The following is a 22,202-nucleotide window of genomic DNA, read 5'->3' as shown; positions in this document are numbered from 1 at the left end:
ATGTATCATTTAAAGCTTGTGTTTCTTTATTTATTTTCATTTTGGATGATCTGTCCAATGGTGAAAGTGGGGTGTTAAAGTCCCCTACTATGATTGTGTTACTGTCAATTTCCCCTTTTATGGCTGTTAGGAGCACCTCAATACATAAGGCAAATACTATGTTGGGTGCATAAATATTTACAATTGTTATATCTTCCTCTTGGATCGATCCCTTGATCATTATATAGTGTCCTTCTTTGTGTCTTGTAATAGTCTTTATTTTAAAGTCTATTTTGTCTGATATGAGAATTGCTACTCCAGCTTTCTTTTGATTTCCATTTGCATGGAATATCTTTTTCCATCCCCTCACTTTCAGTCTGTAAGTGTCTCTAGGTCTGAAGTGGGTCTCTTGTAGACAGCATATATATGGGTCTTGTTTTTGTATCCATTCAGCCAGTCTGTGTCTTTTGGTGGGAGCATTTAATCCATTTACATTTAAGGTAATTATCGATATGTATGTTCCTATTTCCATTTTCGTAAATATTTTGGGTTTGTTACTGTAGGTGTTTTCCTTCTCTTGTGTTTCTTGCCTAGAGAAGTTCCTTTAGCATTTGTTGTAAAGCTGGTTTGGTGGTGCTGAACTCTCTCAGCTTTTGCTTGTCTGTAAAGGTTTTAATTTCTCCATCAAATCTGAATGAGATCCTTGCTGGGTAGAGTAACCTTGGTTGTAGGTTTTTCTCCTTCATGACTTTAAGTATATCCGCATGTATCTTTTTGAATTAGCGTTTTCTCTGGATATATGCCCAGTAGTGGGATTGCTGGGTCCTATGGTAATTCTATTTTTAGTTTTTTAAGGAACCTCCATACTGTTCTCCATAGTGGCTGTATCAATTTACATTCCCACCAGCAGTGCAAGAGGGTTCCCTTTTCTCCACACCCTCTCCAGCATTTATTATCTGTAGACTTTTTGATGATGGCCATTCTGACCAGTGTGAGGTGATACCTCATTGTAGTTTTGATTTATATTTCTCTAATAATTAGTGATGTTGAGCATTTTTTCTTGTGCCTATTGGCCATTTGTGTATCTTCTTTGGAAAAACGTCTGTTTAGGTCTTTTGCCCATTTTTTCATTGGATTGTTTTTTTTGATATTGTTGTATGAACTGTTGATATATTTTGGAAACTAAGCCCTTGTCGGTCTCATCGTTTGCGAATATTTTCTCCCAGTCTGTGGGTTGTCTTTTGTTTATGGCTTCCTTTGCTGTGCAAAAACCAAGTTTGACAAGGTCCCATTTGCTTATTTTTGCTTTTATTTCTGTTGCCTTAGGAGACTGACCTAAGAAAACATTGCTACGACTTATGTCAGAGAATATTTTCCTATGTTCTCTTCTAGGAGTTCTGTTGTGTCATGTCTTATATGTAAGTCTTTTTAAGCCATTTTGAGTTTATTTTTGTGTATGGTATGAGGGAGTGTTCTAACTTCGTTGATTCACATGTGGCTGTCCAACTTTCCCAACACAACTTGCTGAAGAGACTGTCTTTTCTCCATTGTATATTCTTGCCACCTATATCAAAGATTAATTGACCGTAGGTGCGTGGGTTTATTTCCAGGCTCTCTATTCTGTTCCATTGATCCATATGTCTGTTTTTGTGCTAATATCATGCTGTTTTGATTATTGTAGCTTTGTAGTATTGTCTGAAGTCTGAGAGGACAGTGATGTCTCAGATATGATACCAAAGGCACAGGCAACAGAAGAAAGAAATAGATAAAGTGGACTTCATCAAAATGAAAAACTTTTGTGCATCAAAGGATATTATCAACAGAGAAAAAGTCAACCCATGAAATGGGAGAAAACATTTGGAAATCGCATATCTGATAAGGGATTAATATCTAGAATCTTTAGGATAGAGAACTCTTAAAACCCACATTCAATTTTTAGAGAAGATTAAAGGCTGTGGAAAAGAAGTTTATACCCAGTTATCCCCAGGTTCGCACCAAGCCTGGGCAGTTACCTTCAACCTTAAGTGTCTCTTTGTGGAAGAGTTACTGCCCAGATCTTGAGGATTGTTATTAACACAGAAGCCATCCAGAATTTCTGCTGATAGAATACAGGGAGCTTAATTAAAGGGAAAAACTATTTTTCTTTCTTGCAGCTAAGCCCAAGAGTAATGTCTAGTGGCAGAAGGACACTGGATGAGATACACTTTCTGCCAACAGGATTATAAATCTGTTATTAATTTCAGTTCTTCTGGAAGGCATTGGTGGCTGACTCACAGTTGTGCACTGTATCTCCTTTCATCCTGGAATGATGTCTTGGCCCCAGTGCTATCTAAGCTGAAACTTCTATAAGGGCTAACGTATACCTAAAAAGGCTCTGGAATCCAGCTCTGAAACCATTTATGACAGGATATCAAGATTCTTCACATTCTGAGGGATTTTTTAGGTCAATTTTTTTGAGAGATTTTTCCACTTTGCGTAAGTGAGCCAAAGACTGGTTTAAAACTTTATTGTCCTAGAGACCTTTTCTTTCCTATGAAAGAAAAAAGTCCTGAAACAGATTATAATTGTCCAATACCCGCCTCCGTGCGAACACACACACACACACCGAACCTCTGGTTTTAGTCACCTTTTTCTAGCATTTGGAGGGTGCTTAAGCTCCAGTGTGGGCCAACCCTCAGGACTGTCGCATACAGTTGTGCAGGTTGGGCACTGTACAAGGGAGCCACATCTGAGGGGCTACTGTTCACATCATAGACAATCCTAGGTTTGTGTGTTTATTGTGATGATTTTTCTGGAAGATGCAGCAAAATGTGTTGTTCTAACAGAATCCATATATTACAACCAACTCTTAGGGGTGGACAAAGTATCTTGATGTAGGAGTGTATTTGTATAGTTCCCAGGGAGGCTCTGTGTGGGTAGACCTACCTGCGCTTTGCTTTGGGTCACACCTGGAACTGCACGGTATGGTTCCCTACGAAGGATGCTTCTCTCCCACTCCATGGGCCCCAGCAGAGAGGCGGCTCTGGGCCAGGCCACCCTTCCGCTTGTTGGCCCTGTCTGTTCGCTCCACAACTGTCCCACATGGCTCCCTGGGTGTCCGTGACTTTCCGTAGTGAAGGGCTTCTGTGGGGCCTTACAGTGTAGGGGGGAAGTTAACAATCATGTCTTGGAAAAAGACTAAGCTACACAGATCCCACGGCTCAGGATGTGAGGCCCCTCAGTCACCTCTGACCACGTGATGTGGCTGGTTGACAGAGTTGCACTGGGGCATTCCAGGGCGTCTGCCCTGTGCCCTCTTTCCTGGGAACCATGTCACCCCAGAGAGAAGTATCGGGGTGACAGGGCATGGCGTCTGTGGCAGGACCTGAGGCCCAGGGCGCTGGCTGGTAGGCAGCTGGTGTTCTCGGCCAGTGTCACAGTGGAGCCTGGCGCAAGATGGGCATCCATTCTAGAGGACTTTTTATGAACACCTGAAATATGTTGCCTTATCACTATTGTTTTTAGATGGAGAAGTAGATACAGAAGTAGATACAGTATATACAGTAGTACTTAGATGTATAATGATGCCGCAGATGTGCTTGTGCCAGTTGCAGGTTGGTTTTTGATCTAGAAGCCTCTCCTCCGTCCTGTGGTTCGTGGGGATGCTTACAGCATCATAAGCTCCTGCTTATGAGCAGAGGTTGTGTCCCCTTATCCTTGTCTCTGTAAAGAGCCCGTGTGTATTACATGCAATTAATGTGAACAAATGGATGAAATTAGGTCAAGTGGTGAAAAAATGATGACCTTGTTTCATACATATTTGGTACGGCTTATTAAATGATGTCACGCTTATTGTTAAAATAGTGTTGGTTTCTATTGTTGTCATTTATTGTAACGACCTCTGCATGGCAAGCCCTCTGCTGGGTGCTGGGGACACTGAGATGCATAAGACAAAGCCCGTGTCCTCAAAGTTTTCACCGTCTAGTGGGGGAGGCAGACATATATGCCAATGATTACAGTGCAGTCAGAGGAATTTCACAGCAAGTGTGCATGGTAACCACGACGAGACCAGCCTGGTGAGGACAGGCCCGGAATCTGGAGAATAAACCACTAGAAGGACAGAGCAAGTGGTGTGGAAGAGGTGCAGTCTCGTGGGTGTGGGGCATCTGGGAAGTGCAGCTTCAGCTGGACCTGCAAATGGGACGGGGGTGGCAGCAGGCGGCACTCGACAGGTCGGTAGGGACCGAATCACACGGGACCTCTGTAGTAGTTTTCCCCGGCTGCTGTAACAAAGTGCAAACTGGGTGTCTTTGAACAGCAGAGATGTATTGTCTCACAGTTCTGGAGGCTGGAAGTCCAAAGTCAAGTTGTCAGAGGGACCATGCTTCCTCTGCGGGCTCTCGGGGAGAATCTCTCGCTGCCTCTTCCAGCTCCTGTTGGTTCCCAGCGACCCTTGGTGTTCCTTGGCTTGTGGACACACTACTCCAGTCTCCGCCTCTGTTGTGACACCGCCATCTCCTCCTTACCCTTCCTCTGTGCCTGTCTGCCTCTGTGTCCAAATTTTCCCTTTTTACAAGGACACCAGTCCTTTTGGCTCAGGACCCGCCCTAATGACCTCCCCTGAACCTGATCTGCAAAGACTCTATCTCCAAATAAGGTCACGTTCACAGTTGCCTGTGGGTAGGGCTTCAACATATCTTTTCACAGGGGACACAGCTCAACCCTAAGCAGCTTTCTTATGCTGGTCGAAGTTTCTTTTGTAGCCACTTGGGCTGTGAGTTGCTAGCAGGGGACAGGACCTCGTGTATGCTCCGGGGGGCGGGTGGCAGCAGGAAGAGCTGAGCCCAGGACCCGTTGCACACTCCCCACGAGCCTCGGGTTTCACTTACAGAAGTGGGATGACAGCTAGTGACGAACCACAGAGCAAATGCACGCAGAGTGCCCCGCACAGCCCCGGGCGGACAGTTAGCTTCTAATAAATGCCGCTGTGCCTCCCTGAATGTGCCCCACAGCCTAGGATCCTGGGGGCCCTGACCCACAGCTGCTCCCTGTGAAGCCTAGCAAGGCGGCCAGAGCAGGGCCCCAGCCCGCCTGTCCGGAGACCTTGGGGGACGGGGGGGCGTCTTTCCACGAGCATTTCCTCATAGTAGTTACATGCATTTTAAAAAAAATGTTAACAAGTAAATATCTAGTGCTTTTTAAGGAAGCCTCTGGTAAGAAATGGCTGAGGAACAGAAGAGAAAAAAAAAGCAAAATGGCAATAAACAGGGACAGAGCCACAGGGCGGCGCTCCTCATCCTTCAGCGAGCAGAGGCCCACCCTGCAGGGCTAGGGTTGGCCTGGGACTCTGCATTGCTCACAGGCTCCCCGCCGGTGCCCTGCCGAGGGCCGCCATCCACACCTGGAGCAGCAAGGACGTGGGGCAAACTAGGTCCCATGGCCCAAACCGATCCTTCTGCCTGTTTTCACACTTCCCATGAGCTAAGAACGGGTTTTACATTTTTTAACGGTCAAAAGAATAATATTTGTGACACACAAAACACAGGAAATTCAAATTTCGATGTCCACTATCAGAACACAGACACACCCACTCTTTAACATTGTCTGTGGCTGCTGTCCCAAGCGCAACGTTGAGTGCATGGGACAGAGAAGGCATAGAGCCTAGAATGTTTGCCATCTGGCCTTTGCGGAAGGGATGCGTCGACCCCGAGGGCGGTGCGGCCCGGTGCAGCCAGCAGGGGGCAGCAGAGACCTGCGCGTGGGCCGGGCCTCCCGGGGCTCAGGAGGGGTATTTAGAAATGCGACAGGGCCTAAGCTGAGGTTTAGGAGGGAGGTACGGGCCTGAGGTAGAAGGGCAGTTAGCCCAGGGAGATGGGGCGGGGTAAGTGGAGAGCGCCCAGGGTAAGTAGGGCAGTAAGGAGCTCTTCAAGGGCCCAGGGCTGGAGGCCCAGGGATGCCAGTGGGGCTGGGACCGCAGGCTAAGGCAGTAGGGAGCCACTGGAGGACTGAAAGCGGAGGAGAGGGCATCACCTTGGAGGGAGGGGCTGTAGCTGGTGGCTGTGCCTCTGGGAAGCGACCGCAACAGTCCAGGGCCGAGAGGACGAGGGGCTGAGGTGGCAGGGCAGTGGGGAGGGGCCGGCAGCACCGGTGACACAGCCCACGGCTCGCGAGCGCCCTGTCCCCTGGAGTCTGCATTTTCGCCCAGGAGAGGCTGGACGAACGGCGTCTCTCTCTTTCCTTTCTCTTTGCCTTGTTTTTCTCTGCTTTCGCAACTCCAGTGCACTTAGGGTGGCTCTCTTTTTGCTTCTGGTCTGGCTCTTTTCTTTCCTGTGGGTCCCACAGATACAGGATTTCACCCATTATGAGCTGGTTCTACTAGTTGAGCACTCAGCCTTCGGGTGAGGCCTTCTTTGTTCTTAAATAATTATTTTGTGGTGGGGCAGGGACATGGCTCAGAGACTCCTGTTAGAATTTGGTGACCGCCATTGTGAACCCCAGAAAAATGCACATGGGCAGGTGGACTCAAAATCTGAGATAGGATTTCAGGGCCGATGTGCTCCCTGAGCCCCCTAATTTAGGACCCCTGACGGGGTGGGTGTCAGCTCAAGGTCAGCTGAGGGGTTAGCTGTCCCCGGCTTTAAGGTTTTGGACTTGATATCAGAGCCATATGCCCTCCTCCCAAAGGCCTCCCCGTAATTCCTGATTGTCTTAATTATCCCCGCCCTTCCTCCTGTCTTACGGAGAAGACGTGAATACCTGTCTTTCTTTGGGATGGATTAAAGCCTTCCGAACACACAAGACCGGAACTCCACTGACCTCCTAGGATGGCAGGTCTGGCGGTTCTCGGCTGTGTTGGGCATTGTGGAGCCTCTAGGGAACTTCCCAGAGCAGCATAATCCGCTTCTGGCCTCCAGCTGGGGTTGGGGTGACAGTGGGCTGACCTCTCCCTTTGCGTTGGGCCAGGAAACATGGTGTTCACAGAACTGCGGACTTGGAGAATTCTATTTTGGGGGTCTTAATACATCATAAAATCCCCTTTCCTTGAAACAAAAAGAGTACTATATCAGATGGAGTCTTATTTAGGAAATTATTAGCCTCTATAACTAGAAATAAGTAGATTACATTTTTTAAAAGATTAATTCAATCTCCATAACAAAGAATGTTTAAAGGAATGTGGTCATTCCATTATGAAATGTTTCCAAAGGACAAATGGAAGCTTAGAAGCGTGAACTGGTTTTCAAATTATCCAGAATTTAAAAATCTAATCCAGCATCAACTTTCAATAAGAGCAGTCATTTCCAGCAAGTATGGTCTCTTACTCGTGTGTCTGTGTGTGTGTAACAGCAGCTTTAGTGGAACATAATTTATGTAGCACAAAATTCATCTATTTAAATGTACAATTTCATGGTTTTTGGTAAATGTATGGAGTTGTACATCACTACAGTCTGATTTTAGAGCATCTCTGGCACCCCAAAATGGTCTCCTACTTTTTAATCACAGATGTGATATTAGAAAAATAATTTTAATTTATTACGTCCTGTATCTGCATCATCTAAGTTATATTCTTAGTAATAAATGACCTTTATTGATATCTCTTCCAGGCAAGCACGAGACAGCTGGAGCAAAGCTCTTGCAATCTTATCAGAAGCTGAGGTGAGTGTTGTCAAAGGACAGGCAGTCCTGGGCCCTCAGGGGCTAGAGCCCAAGGACGTGCTGAAAGAACTTACAGATCTCTTGACTTTCAGATGTCACTGCTTTGGAATGTAGGTTTTTTTAAAAAAGATGATAAAGTGCCTGAGAAAGATTCAGAGATGTTTCCAGATTCTTGTGAAAAGCTAGAAGGAGCTAGCGTAGGATTTGCTCACAAAACATTTTATTTCTTGAATTCTGAAATCTTGTAAGGAAACTAAATATTGTTCTTGATGGCACGTCCAGTGAGATTCTAAACCAAGCACTTGCTTTTATGAACCATTCATGTCGCCAACATCTTGCCCAGTGCTTGACACCTTGGAGACATCTGTGGAATAAACATTGGTGGATTTGAATATTGGCCTGAGAGATAGTAACTTGACTGAATACCCAGCCATCCTGAAGCTAGCAGTAATTCACACACCTGACTATGCTGAATTTATTAAAGTATTACTGAAAGCTCTCCACCAGCAGCTTTTTTTTTTTTTGCTCATGGTGAGATTTTCCAATCTCAGGACTTTTTCATTTTATTACTCCATCCCCCCACCCCCCCACTTCTTTTAGCACAAACTTCTAATTGCTCTTGTGGTCAGTTTTTACATCCATGACATTTGGGGCATTCTGCTGCGTGGTGTTCACTGAGAGGAAGCTCAGGGCCACACGGCGCACCCGTGCGGAGTCCGGATTCCAGAGCAGCCGGGCCACGGAGCCGGTCCCGAGCACCCCAGCTATTCTGCAACACACAGATGGAGTGCAATGCCCAGACCTTAGACCACATGACGCCCATTTCCCACACCCAGCCCCCAGGGGATCAGGCCCTGTGCAGAGCAGATCCAGGCAGGCTGCTGACCCCTCTTCTGAAAAGTGAGGCAGTGTTTAAAAAAAAAAAAAAGGCAGAGAACTTGAATTATAGGTTAAATACAAATGTTGTGTATTTCTAAGACTAATATTTTAAGACTCATAACTCCTTTCTTACCCTTGTATTTTTCCTGGGCAGCAAAATTTCCGTGGTTCCTCCTACTCCACCCCCTCTCAGTGAAAGCTGGTGCAGCGGCAGCCCTGGCAGGGTAACGTGCCTGTTCTGTGTGCCTCCTGGGGAGGGGAAATGGGAGAGAAGCAGGGGAAGAGAGGGGACCTGCGAGCTTTAGCCTCATGGCAAAGGGATCCAGCTGTGGCTGGAGTGGGTCATAAGTCAAGGAGAGAATGGGGGTCCCGATCGGAGGCTGAGGGGTGCTGGGCCCTGCCTGGTGTCTGCACTTCCGTCACGCTCTGGGGGCCGTGGCACCATCCCCCCGTCCCCCGCACCGTCAGTGGACGCATCTCCTGCCTGTACCCCATGTCCTCGCCTGCACCCCACATCCCCATCTATTTACTCTTGTCATTTTGTTGGTTCTCTCCCCTAACTGTGCCCCTGAGCGTGGGGTTCTGGATGGGCTGCCGTGTGTCAGGGGTCTCTGGGGGTGGAAAGGAAATACAGGTTGACGCACAGGTGTGTGATTCGCAGGCCTGGGAGTATCTGTGGAAATGTGCGTGTGTGTCTTTGAGGGTTTGTAGGCGCTAACATAAAGGAGACCAGGACTGTTTCCTTCCAAGGAAGTTAGCTGTGTGATCATGGGGCACTTACCTGGGCTCCCACCTGGGAGGTGGAAATAATTCTCATCTGGTTCGCCTCCCAGTGGCTGGTGTGAGAAATTAACAAAATAACGTCTCTGCTGGTACTTGGAAACTGTAAAGTGCCATGGAAACACATGGTCTTGATTATTTTCATTGTTATTACTCTGTGTATTAAGGGGAGTAACTATATCTGTACAAAGGAGGATATACATGTCTGCTGGTGAGAGAGAGAAAATATATACATTCTTTTTTCAATTTCAAACTGAGACACCGGAGTGACCTTCAAAATTCTGCTCTACTTTCTCCTAGAGAGAGATTTTAAGTGCTCTGAAGTTACTCAAGCACAGATGTGCTCAAGACATATTCCTGGGTTGGATGGGTGGATGGATGGTGGGTGGGTGCGTGGGTGGGTGGATGGATGGTGGGTGGGTGCGTGGGTGGGTGGATGGATGGTGGGTGGGTGGACGGATGAATGGATGGGTGGATGAGACTCGCAGAGGGGAGGGATCCCATTTCTGTTGTTTCTCTTCCTTTTTCTTCTCTCTTCTGTTTTGGGAGATGGAACTAACCCTTGGCTCCAGTCTGCTTACCTTGTCCCTGGTACCACCTTCAGCCCTTGTGTCACGTGCATTCTGCCTGTATTGGCGTCCCTTCTGTGCAGAGCTGGGGTGGGGTCCTAAGAGAAAGAGGCTAAAGAAGCAGGATTTTACTTGGTGCAGTCTTTGAGCCCATGAAGTGTCAGCTGTTATTTCTGTGAGGTAGTTGCTATCTTGTCAACAACCCCATGGTGATGCCCCTGCCTTTAATGCAGGTGTCAGAACTCAGAGGAGAGAAAGCTGAGTAAATAGAGGACGGTGCCCTCTGCCCCAGACACACACACGCACGTCTGCACACAACCCGAGAATGCACACCCACCCTCGCCCACACGTGCCAGGGTTTGGGGGTTGGCGGCCTGGGGGCTGCCAGGGCAAACACAGGTCATCAGACATAACTCTCATTCTCTCTCCTTCTGTCTCTGTTTTAGTTCCAGGAGCTTGGTCAGTTTAAAGGATTTAATAAGTCTGTGGAAAATTTGTTTCTGTCTGTTACCACCCACATGAAAAGTAAGTGGATGCTTCTCCAGGGGTTCTTCTACCACCGTCCAGGCCAGCCGTTCCCACTGGCCAAGGCCTGGCCGGTGACCTTGGCTGGGAAAGGGCCACTCTCTGTCTCTGGCTCCTGGGGAAAGCCACAGCCCTGGGCCCTTCACCCCTCCACCTGTATTTGCACCAGCGACGGCTCTGAGGGGCTGGTGTGTGTTGGGACCTTTCTAGCTGCCTGGTGTAGAAGGATGCCCCAAAGATTCCAGACAGTAGACTTGAGAACAGCGTGGTTGGCACTGCTCTCGGAGAGGAGAGGCTCTGACACATCCTGGGGGAAAAGATGAATACCCGGGTGCTTTGGCGGGACATGTGCAGGATCTTCTCTAGAGAAAAAGAGATGATCCACAGCCTTACCCCTGCTCAGTGCCTGCAGGAGATCGTAATAAATAGCAAAGCGTGAGGATTCACGGTGGATCAGAAGACAGAGGGGTGCTCTGGAGTTGCGCCGTCCTATGTGGTAGCCTCTGACCACACGTGGCTCTTGAGATGTGGCCGGAGTGAAATACACATTGAATTCCAGAGACTTAGTGTCGAAAAAAGAGTGACATTTTTCATTAATACTTTTAATATCGATTATATATTTTCACAATACATTGGATATTTTGCATTAAATGAAATATAGTATTAAAATTAATTTTACCTGTTTCTTTTTAGTTTTTAAAGTGAGGTTACTAGAATATTTAAAATGACATATGTGAGCTGTGTTATCTCCCTGTTGGACGGCGCTACTCTAAAGGTAGTTTCAAGATGGAGACAAGGATCTCATGGGAAAAGGAAGCTCTTTTTAAAGGACGCACTGACCGTTGAGAGGCTCTCACCGTGTGTGGGTCCTTCCTCTTCCCTTCACTCATCTTTATTCTAGACTATTATACTGCAAAAAAAAATTTTAAGTCATCTTTTCAGGGTTTGCTTTCCGAAATGGTTATAAGGATACCCCAAGTTTTGCTTTCACCTCAAGATGTGGTATCCAGTTATACAATCTTTGTAAGGAACCCCTAAAAAAACCAGCTGGTTCGTTCGGCTGCCTTCTTTGCATTTGGGCAACCGGACACTCGGGACGTATGCCCTAAATGCAGAGTAACCTGGGTCGGGAGGTCGCCCTTGAACCCCGCCCTGACGGTGGCTCCGCCTGCAGAGACGTGGGGACACACAGTCACCCACGTTCAGGATCCAGCCCTTCAGTCCTGTGCAGGTGCCCCGGGTCCAGCGCGGTGTCGGGGAGTCTCCTCCTGGCCCCAGAGCTCGGGGTGCAGGAATCCCGGAGGAGGGGTTCCCCAGGTCCTGGCAAAGCTGCGCACTCCCACCTGTCATCCTTGTATTGATTTTCTAGAACTCTCCAAGTCGCAGAATGACATGACCTCTGACAAGCAACGCCCAGCTGTGGGTCCCAGGCAGTGCGAGGGCCGGTCGGAGAGGAGGAGCCAGTCCGACACCGCGGTCAACGTCACCACCCGGGTATCCCAGGCCTCCGGCCGCCCCAAGATCACCCTTCTCCCCGTTTTCTCCATAGATTTCTTCGTCCTTTTACTTCATAGTTAACCATCAAGCAGTCTGAAAAACGTACTTATAAACCCGTCCATTGGCTGGGGTGCGGGTACAGGCCAAATGAGGGTTAAAATTCAATTTTATTGAATTTGGAAAGTGGTTCAGAACAGGGAAAGGCTTCCACCTCATTCTAAGCACCTAGGGCTTCCACGTGACTCCCAAAGCTCCCTGCTGGCTTCAAGGCCACACCAAAGGCAAAGGCTCACCTGCAGGCCTGCAACGTGCCCAGTTATTCCTGGTCTGTGGATACTCTCGTTCTGTCCTATGTCCTGCTTCCAACAACCTCTGGTTAAAATCTGTCCCGATCTCTGATTGAAACTATTGAAACCATAAACGCTGCATGTTCAGGTGTGATCCTGAGGGAGACTCTCCAGGTACCTAAACTGTAAGAGATCTCACCTAATAAAGGCCTTTAGGGAAAGAATTTCTCTTTCCACCAGGATTGACCGAGCCAGAGGCAGATGCACTGGAGTGTGAGGGCAAGCGGACTTTAGGGTCAGAAAACCTGGGTTCTGGTCCAGCTGAGGTGACCTGGCTGTGGCAGACGCCAGCACCTGACTGTTTGCAGCTTTGGTTAGCTGGGCAGGACAAGTGCCCTTCTCTGCAGCAGTGGGCTCTGTTCAGGATGTCCCCAGACAGACTGTTCTGTAGGCGAGGGGGTGAGCACAGCCTTAGTCTCCTGCTGGGACTTCCACATACTCTCAAGATGCTAAATCCAGCCTCCATCCACATCACATCACTTGAACTCCCTGAGCCTCCGAATGCCCCCTGCCCCCGCCTCCCCGGGGAATGAAGGTGATAATACCTGTTCTGCCCAGAGCAGCACAGTGATCTTGTAAAGATGCCCTGAGATAACATAACAGCTAAACTGCTACCTAAGTTATCTGAATATAAACCTAAATTGCCAGCACTTGTTACTATGTGCCAGGCTCTTGCTGAAAGCTTTACCTGAACTCTCTTTTTACCCTCACACCACCCCTCGAGGTGGTAGTGCATGTGACCCTGTTTACACTTAGAGAAACTGAGGCTTAGGGAGATTGTCACATGGACCTGGTGACATAACCAGAAATGGTGGGCAGTCTTAGTTTGGAGGCCGAACTCTGGAGCAGTGATTCTCCACTTTAATGTGTATGTGAGTCACTTGGGGAGCTTGTTGAAATACAGATTCCGAGTCAGTAGATCTGGGGTGGGCATGAGACGCAGGATCTCAGGTGTGTTTCTAAGGCACTCGCCAGTGAGCAGGCAATGCTGCCGCGGTCCTGGGACCTCACTGTAAGGGCAGGGCCTGGAGAGTGCGCCATGTGTGTACGGAAGGTCTTTGAGACCCTCAGGTGCAAACACGTGTGGGTTCCTGCCGTCTCCACCACCCTACCTGCTGTCCCTGAATCAGTGGATGGAGGAGAGGGTCAGTGTGCGTTTAGGTGACACTGTGTTCTGGGCATGATGGAGTGTTTGTTACCTACTTTATTACATTTCATTCTTAAAATTCCTGAGAAAGATATTGTTACTCCCATGGTAAAGATCTAGAACCTGAGTTTTAGTGAGAGGTTACCCACCTTGTCTCATAGCAGTAGCTTGTAAAAGGTGGAGCTAGGAACAGAACCCAGGTTCGTACGATTCTAAACTCTTAACCTCTTCGTTATGTGCCCCACATAGGAGGACAAATTAACTTTTTTAATCCTTAAACAAGCCTGTGAGGTCTGTGCTGTTACTGTCCCATGAAAGATGAGGATTGTGGGGCCGAGAGATGACCCAGAGGGAGTGTGGTCAGGGTGGCAGGGCCAGGTGGGGCCTGCTCCAGGGACCATTCCTGTAACGCCTGCCAAGAGACGCCAGCAATGCTTGCAGACTGGCACGGTTCCCACTTCTGGTGTCATGTGCCACATGCTGGGGCATCCCAAGTATCTGTAGGCATAGCTCCGGACGTTCTGGAGCTGACGTAACATGGCATCTGTGGCATCACCGTCACGGGCTGCAGTGCAGGGGGATGGGCCTGCCGGACGAGTGCAGGGTTCTCTGAAGGGCTGGTGGTGCTCAAGGGTAGAAGTGAGGAGGAACTGGGGGGGGGGGCCGTGGCTAGAGAGCCTCCACTGTGTAGACCCTCTGTCCAGTGTGTGTCCACTTGCCCGCCACACTCCTGGCAGGACACGCTCGTGACGTTTTGTAGGCATTCTCTCTCCCCACTTGAGGATATGGCTGTTTTAAAGAGAAATTTAGCCAAATGTTTATAAAGTACTCAGTAATCATGGCATGATCTATAAATGCTAAATAATTATAGGGTTGGAGTATAAAGAGTACAGCTTTATTTTTTTAAATACTTTTAAAATAAATTATTTATTTATTTTTGGCTGCGTTGGGTCTTCGTTGCTGCGCGCGGGCTTTCTCTAGTTGCGGCGAGCAGGGGCTACTCTTCGTGGCGGTGCGCGGGCTTCTCATCGCGGTGGCTTCTCTTGTTGCGGAGCATGGGCTCTAGGCGCGCGGGCTTCAGTAGTTGTAACACACGGGCTTTTGAACTATATGAAAAAGCTTTTCTAACACCTTCATTTCTGAAATCCTCCCTTTGGATCTCCGGCTCCTCCAGCCCTGTGTCTCCTCCCCTGTGCCCATGCTTCAGTGTCCCCGAGCTACCTGTCCTCTGGACGGCATCACGCGTCACTGTGCGTGTGTGATCTCGTGTCCGGGTCTCTGCCAGGCCTCTTGCGTCTCTGCAGTTGCTTTGGCCTCTAGCAGGTCTAGGAACATGCTCCATACCTGACCATCACGACAGCCCCTCCACTCGGGATGCCTTACCTTTGGGTCTTTCCCCAGCCAGCCCTTGACACCCACTCAGGTCACACTCCCACTGAAGACCATCCCAGGTGCCTCTTCTGCATAAGGTCTCCCACTCTTTCCCGTTGACTTGGCTCGTACTTCCATTTTAACGGTGTGTATTTCTAATGAGCTAGTGAGCCCTTGGAGAGCAGACAAGCATCTTCTCCTCCTTCCTCCCTTCCTCCTCCTCCTCTTCCCACTCCCAGGACATAGAGCAGCGGCACATTGAATAGAGTGTTGCTTAACAAATGTCTGATGGAATTGAGTTGAGTTCTGGAAATAGAGAGCATGAACAATAATTTAGAGGTAATCACATCTTTCATTTGTTCTGTAATAGTCTTAGCTTTTTATTCGTGAAACTTATGACCATAGTGCAGCTGTTTATATTTCCAAGTTCTACTTCCAACCCAGTGTCAAAACCTAAAGTCTCGATTTGGAAACTTTGTCTTTTCAACCAGGAAGAGGTTTCCCTCCCTGCTCTGTACTAACGCTGTCCGATAGAACTTTCCTGCCACTGCCGCATGTGGTTACTGAGCACTTGATATGTGTCTAGTGTAACCAAGGAGCTGAATTTATTTTATTTGATTTTAACTGATTGGAATTTAAATAGCCCCATGTGCCTAGTGGCTACCATATTAGAAAGCACAAGATGTACATGTTATAGGAGAAGTACCGACTATTAAAAAAATATTTTTATAAAATTTAGAGACATATTTTGATTTTTTTCCTTTTTTTATGAGCACATTAGAGGCTGTCAGGCTGAATACTATATTTCATGTGATTAAATGCCTGCGTCATTATTAAGGTCAAATGTGGACTTCAGTTTCTTTAAGACTTGTACTAATCCATAAGTAACCCACCCATCACTGTTCATGAATGTCCCGAAGCTTGATGACGTCTGCCTTGGGGCCCCGTGTGTGTGTATGCGTTTATCCAAACGGAGGTGTGGCCTTTTACTCAGCACCCGGAAGTTTGCGTATTAGTGACACGCAGGCCACGCTCGCTGAAGTCATCACATTTGAACAAACTCAAACTGGGATGCAGACTGTACTATACTAATTCTGTGTTTTCTTTTTCAGAAGGTCAGCGCCCCAGATATTCTGAAACCTCTTAATCAGGAGAGTCCCAAGTGCCCTCCTAGCCCTGTTTTTATCTCATCCAGTCCAGCGCCCAACACTTTATTCTCAGGAGGCTTGAGACACGTGAGTCTTCTCTGATATCCTTGACACGTGACATGTGGTTGTTGCCATGACGTCAAATTGGATTGTTAGGCAACACGAGTGCCGTGTTGTCTTGTGGGATAAACTGGAGCGTGATATAGAGTGCAGAGGTGATATTTTACTTAGACTGAGAGCTGGGAAAAGCCTTGCTGTACTCTGATGGTGGTTTTCTTTTTTACATCTTATTGTGAACATTTTCATTCATACAGAGAGCAATTAATAATAAGTAGTGGTGTCTTTGGATGAGAAGTGTTTAGTTTTGAGGAAGTCTGATTCGTCAGATTTTTCTTTCATGGTTACTTCTCTGTCTTATCTACCCATAAGTCATGAAGATATTCTCCTATGTTTTCTTCTAGAAGCTTTATAAAAGTTTAGCTTTTATGTGTGGTCCATGCTCCAGCTCATTCCTTTTTGTGAATGGTGTAAGGTACAGATTGAGGTTCATTTTTCCCCATATGAATAAACAGTTATTCCAGCACCATTTAAAAAAAAAAAAAAAGGACTCTCATTTTTCCATTGACTTTGGTGTCTTTGTTGAAAGTCAAATGACCATGTAAGTGTGGATCTTTTCCTAGGTTCTCTCTTGTGCTCCACTGACCTCTTTGTCCTTATGCCAAGGCCACACTGACATGATTACTGTAGCTTTGTAGGAAGTCTTGAAGTTGAGTAAATTCCTCCAACTTTGCTCTTCTTTTTTTTTGAGATTGCTTTGTGGTGTTTTTAAATGTAGTGTCTCTTCATAGGCAGGCCTTTTTATTACTTTATTCATTATTCAAAAACATTGAATGAATGTTTACTCTGTGCCTAAACATGTGATATGTGCTTGATATGTTAGATGGAGCCTTGGGTGAGGGGCCGTGAGGTTTCAATTACAGTCATGGATCTTTAACTTATTCAATGATCTTTTTTTTTTTTTTAATTAATTAATTTATTTGGTTGTGCTGGGTCTTAGTTGCGGCAGGCGGGTTCCTCACTTATGGCGTGAGAACTCTTAGTTGCGGCATGCATGTGGGATCTAGTTCCCTGACCAAGGATCGAACCCGGGCCCCCTGCATTGGGAGTGCAGAGTCTTATCCACTGTGCCACCAGGGAGGTCCCTTATTCAATGATCTTAAGCAATCATAAAGACTCCCTAAACTTCAGAGTCCTCATCAAGGAGATGGTATCAAAGTTGTTCTTTTTTTTTTGGCCATACCGCACAGCATGTGGGATCTTAGTTCCCGGACCAGGGATCGAACCCGCGCCCCCTGCATTAGATGCACGGAGCCTTAGCCACTGGACCGCCAGGGAAGTCTGAAAAGTTGTTCTTTTTATTTCATTGGATTGCTTTGGGAATCAAATGAATGCTCACATTCCGTGGCGTAAGACAGTGGTTAAGAACTCAGCTTCTAGAAACCAACGTCTTGGTTCACCTTCCAGCTCCTTTAGTGGCAAGGAGTGTGGTCCAGAGCTAGTACTTTAACCTCTCTGTTTCTTGGGGTTGTTGTGTTTTAGTGGAACATGGTGTTGATGTCAGACAAACTTCACCCATCTCCATGAATGTCCAGTCGAATATTCAAAAGTCATGGCAGAAGCTGGCTAGACCTTGAAGAATAGCTAACATCCTTGATTCAATCCACTAAATGCCAGCAGCTCCAACCCATCTGTTGGCTCCAACCACTGTCTCCTGTGGGTGGTCCTGCCTCCACGAAGACCCCTGCTCTGCACACTCACTACTCAAAATGTGGGACCCAGCAGTGCTGGCGCCACCTGGGTGCTTGTCAGAAACCAGAATCTCTAGCCTTAACCACAGGCCTGCTGGTGTCCGAACCTACAACTTAACAAGAGCCCTAGGAGATTCATATGCACGGTGAGGTTTCAGAAACACACAGGTTGAGCCCTGGCAATTTCAAACCCGAGTAAAGTATGGCGTTTGTTAAGGATTCTTTAACAGTCCAGGGCTGTGCTGTCCAAGGCAGTAGCTGTTCAGTTCACACAGCTCCTCTTGCGGGCCCTTCGCAACTCGTGCTGAGGGCAGCCTCCTGTCCTGGGTCGCACAGCGGTCCTAGCAGAGCCAGACGGAGTTACCCTCCGCTTCTTGGATGCCCTAAGGTCGTGAGAGTCTGGGGTGGTCCTGCCAGGGTACCTCGGAGAGCTGGTGTTGGAGGACGGCTCAGCACCTTCCTAGGTGGTGTTTATACTGGAGGAGAGGTGAGAAAGGTGAAAGCACTGAGGAAATGCTTCCCCGAGGGTGAGGTAAACAAGGGCGGCTCCAGAACATTCTCTCCTAGGGTTGAACCCCGTGGTGGGTACAGACAGGGGACGCATGGGAGTGGCCTCTGGGAGCTTTTCCGAGATCCATGGGGAGGTTTGCTTCCACCCCAGGTAACATACGGGCTCCAAGGACTCCAGCTAGCTTGAGCCTTTACAAGGCTGATCCAGGAGGACGAGGCTAAACCCTCCTTCCCAGGGAGCCCACACTGTCCACGGTCCGCTGGACTGGCCTCTGAGCTCCTTCAAGGCCCAGAAACCAATGCAGCGGCAGGGGCCGGGGCTAGGGTCCACCCCGCAGTGCTCCGTAGGGCCTACCCGAGCTGTGCACCATCCCACACCTGCCCCCTCGCTCATTCCACTCAGCAGCCACTGGCCCTAGAGCAGCCAGACTCACGCCTGCCCCGGGCATTCCTGGGGCTGTTCCCTCTCCCAGGCACCAAGCTCACGCACTCCCTCCCTTCAGGTCTGCTCCAAAGTCACCTTCTCAGGAGGTCTACCCCCGCCTTGCCTTGCCTTGCCTTGCCTTGCCTTCACCTGCTGTCTGTTCATCTGCGTTCTTATCACCTTCTACAGCTATATAATTAGCTTACCTGTGGTTTATCATTTGTTGTAGTACCCAGGTGCCCAGAGCGGTGCCTGACACTTCAATGGCACTCAGTAAATATTTGTGACATGGTTGGATTCATTCGTATCAGAGCTATTATTGAAAGCCTACTGTGTGCTAACTACAGAGCTAGGAGCTTCGCCTCCCCATCATTCTCACAACGATCTTGTCCATGGAAATGGGATAATAATAAATGCTATTATCCCATTTCACAAATGGGAAAACTGAGGCTCATGGAGGTTACGTAACTTGCTAAGGTCACGCGGTCACTGCAGAACTCTGACTGTGAGTCAAAGCCCAGGTCTTTTGTCTTATCCCAGGGGAGTTGTTGAACTCTTAAACTGCCTCCCACACCCTGGTTCGGCTTTGCTCACTTGGGGCTGATCCACACCTAGAAGATCTTTCAGAGTCGTCGGGAAGGATGCCCGGGTAAGAGGATGTGGCGAGTGTATGCATCTTACTCAGACTGTTTCTTAGGGAAGGACCTCCAAACTATCGTGCAAATTCAGCCTGGCTCTCTCAACTCCCTTTCGTCTAAACTCTTCTCCAATTTGTGCCCTGAACATTTATCATCATGAGATTGAATTATTACATATTCAATCCGAACCTGTTCCCCTTAGTCTGAAGCAGTGTTTGTTTAAGGAAACTAAACTCCCACAAAGCAAATACGTTTTGTTTCTTGCCCAAAGATGTTGCCTCCCCTTCGGAGAGACATTTATATTCTCTGAGAAACAGGAAGTTGGTGCTAGAAAAAGCTTATTAAGTCTCTGCTTATTACAAAAGTAGAAATACAAATGGGCAATAAATAGGGGAAACACTCAACTTCCTGAGTAGTTAAATCAGTACGAAATTAAAGCAAGTGCTATTTGGGGACCATTTTAGCAAATTTAAAAAGTGACACAGGGACTTCCTTGGCGGTCCAGTGGTTAAGACTTCACCTTCCAATGCAGGGGGTGCAGGTTCCATCCCTGGTCGGGGAACTAAGCTCCCACATGCCTCATGGCCAAAAAACCAAAACATAAAACAGAAGAAATATTGTAACAAATTCAATAAAGACTTAAAAAAAAAAAAGGTCCACATCAAAAAAAAACAACAACACATCTTAAGACAAAAAAAGTGCACAGCTTACTGTTGGCCAGCATGTGGGAGAGGCAGGTGTTCATGTGAACTGCTGGGGTGAACTGGAACGCAACCGGCGATATACATCAAAGGCTTTAAAATGCATGTTCTTTTCAATCCAAATATTTTAGTTACAGGAAATATTCTTTAAGAATCATCATGAATGTTGCCAAAACTGTGTATATGTGGATGTCAAAGACAGCATTGTTTATAATCTTTTTAAATTTTGAAACATTGAAAATAGCCAAAAATGTCTAAAATAGGGCAATGGTTAAATAAATTATGGTACATTTATTCAGAGGAATACCTTGCAACTATTAAAAATAATGTGGTTAAAGAATATTAATGTGGAAAATAGATATTGATATACAAAGATATCAAGTTACAAAATAGTATATAGTAGCCCATATTTATAAAAACAAAATGATTATACTGTAGACACTGTAAAACAACTGAAAGGATTATATACCAAAAGGTTGAGAATGGTGGGCTTATACTTTTTTATTAAATATTTTTTGGTCTTATCTGTTTTCTGTATTTTCTCCATAAACATGTAATGTTTGTGAGAAGAAAAACCCCAATTTGTGTTTTTAAAAAAAAAGACATACAAAAAAACCCAAAAAAAACCCTCCAGTCATTAGGAGCTAGAACTTGGTAGAGTGGTAAATTTTTAGCGATTCCCTGGGGGGGGAAAAATCATTAGAGTTCCTGTCTGAGTTTCCATTTTGCCTTCGCTTTTGTTTTTTAAAAAAACTAAAAAGGAATGCATTTATATCCATGTTTTCATGCAGTTGACATTCTCCCTGGCAGTGAAGACACTGTGACTGGCCAAGTGACCACATGCCGGGCCTACACATCGGAGTTCCTTGCACATGGCTGGGCAGGAGCTTGGATGCTGGAAGGGTTTTTAATCTTTGAAGTAACAATCCAACTCCCTAGTTGTTTCTCTTAAACATCGATTCGAGATGTGGCATTTGGGTCACTACTAAGTGGGGAGTGGCTCAAAGCGTTCACTGCCCCCGCACACAGCACTCATTAGGGTTTTGGAAACTTCCACTTTCCTTTAGTATTTCTGAACATCTCTGGTTGCAGTGACTTTTTAAAAAAGTATTGTATTTAGCTATATACCCATATTAATCTATTTTTTATTAAGAACAAAAACCAGAGTAAATAATAGACAATTATATTGAAGTGATCTCTTAGAGGTCTATCTCTCGAAAAAATCATCTGAATGCTATAATATTTAAGGTTCTACCATGTTTGTTTGAAAACAGTATTGCAATTATCCAAGAACTTTGAGGTTTCAGAAACATTTACGTGTTGTGCGTAAATGCTGTTAAACAGCGGCCATCTGACCTCCCTGCAGTAATGCTCTCCGCGTGCTCTTGTGGATCAAGATTTATTTATTTATTTTTAGTATAGCTGTGGTTTCAGTTGACTTTCCTTGATTTCTGCTTTTGTAAAATCAAAGGGCATCAGGACTTGCTTGCGGTTATAACAGATAACTCGTGACCTTCAGAGAAAGTCACTGAATGCTCCCTGCCTGACTAAAGTAGTTCTCCTTTGCTTTTGCTCAGATTTACTTTTCTTTCACAACCAGACAGAGCCCATGGCTCTAATAAAAGTCAGGCTGAGTTCTTAGTTGTTGTTCTGGGCTGGAACCTCTTGATTAACCCCGTTTGCTGTTCAAAGGTTCAACTTGCTTGAAGATTCTGCTCTGTCTACAGGGAAAATAGAAGCAGAAAACCCTCCCAGGGCAACGGTGGTGAAGTCATAAGTTATCTCTGAGGGAATGCAGTAGACCAAAGGACGTGCTCTGCAGTCCTTTCATTATCTGAGGCTGCACTTTCCCTGGCCAAGCAGATACGCAGTTGAATTACTCGGAGACACTACCATTAGTCGATGGCCCAAGGAATTAAGAACAAATGCCCACTTCCAGCTCTACTTCTGATTTGCCGTGTAGTTTTTGGGTGGGTCTCAACCTGTCTTTTTTTTTTTTTTTAAACATCTTTATTGGAGTATAATTGCTTTACAGTGGTGGGTTAGTTTCTGCTTTATAACAAAGTGAATCAGCTATATATATACATATATCCCCATGTCTCCTCCCTCTTGCATCTCCCTCCCACCCTCCCTATCCCATCTCTCTAGGTGGTCACAAAGCACCGAGCTGATCTCCCTGTGCTATGAGGCTGCTTCCTACTAGCTATCTATTTTACATTTGGTAGTATATATTAGTCTATGCCATTC

General features: G+C 46.7%; 1 protein-coding gene across 5 annotated transcripts in view; it reads left to right on the top strand.

Annotated features, from left to right (window-relative positions):
* SYTL3 (synaptotagmin like 3) overlaps positions 1-22,202 on the top strand; it is an 81,342-nt gene that overhangs the window by 36,894 nt on the left and 22,246 nt on the right. For 3 of the 5 annotated variants that reach the window (XM_059941868.1, XM_059941869.1, XM_059941873.1), the window contains 5 exons: positions 7,560-7,611; positions 8,645-8,714; positions 10,286-10,364; positions 11,734-11,858; positions 15,839-15,961. In XM_059941868.1, coding sequence (XP_059797851.1) covers positions 7,560-7,611; positions 8,645-8,714; positions 10,286-10,364; positions 11,734-11,858; positions 15,839-15,961 — 449 coding nt within the window. The remainder of the gene's footprint in view (positions 1-7,559; positions 7,612-8,644; positions 8,715-10,285; positions 10,365-11,733; positions 11,859-15,838; positions 15,962-22,202) is intronic. The other 2 variants (XM_059941871.1, XM_059941872.1) reach the window with 2 other exon arrangements.

This window comes from Balaenoptera ricei, chromosome 12 (assembly GCF_028023285.1).
Source record: "Balaenoptera ricei isolate mBalRic1 chromosome 12, mBalRic1.hap2, whole genome shotgun sequence".
NCBI classification, from domain to species: Eukaryota; Metazoa; Chordata; class Mammalia; order Artiodactyla; family Balaenopteridae; genus Balaenoptera; species Balaenoptera ricei.
Note: the sequence above shows the minus strand (reverse complement) of the source record. Positions and strands in the feature narration are given on the sequence as shown.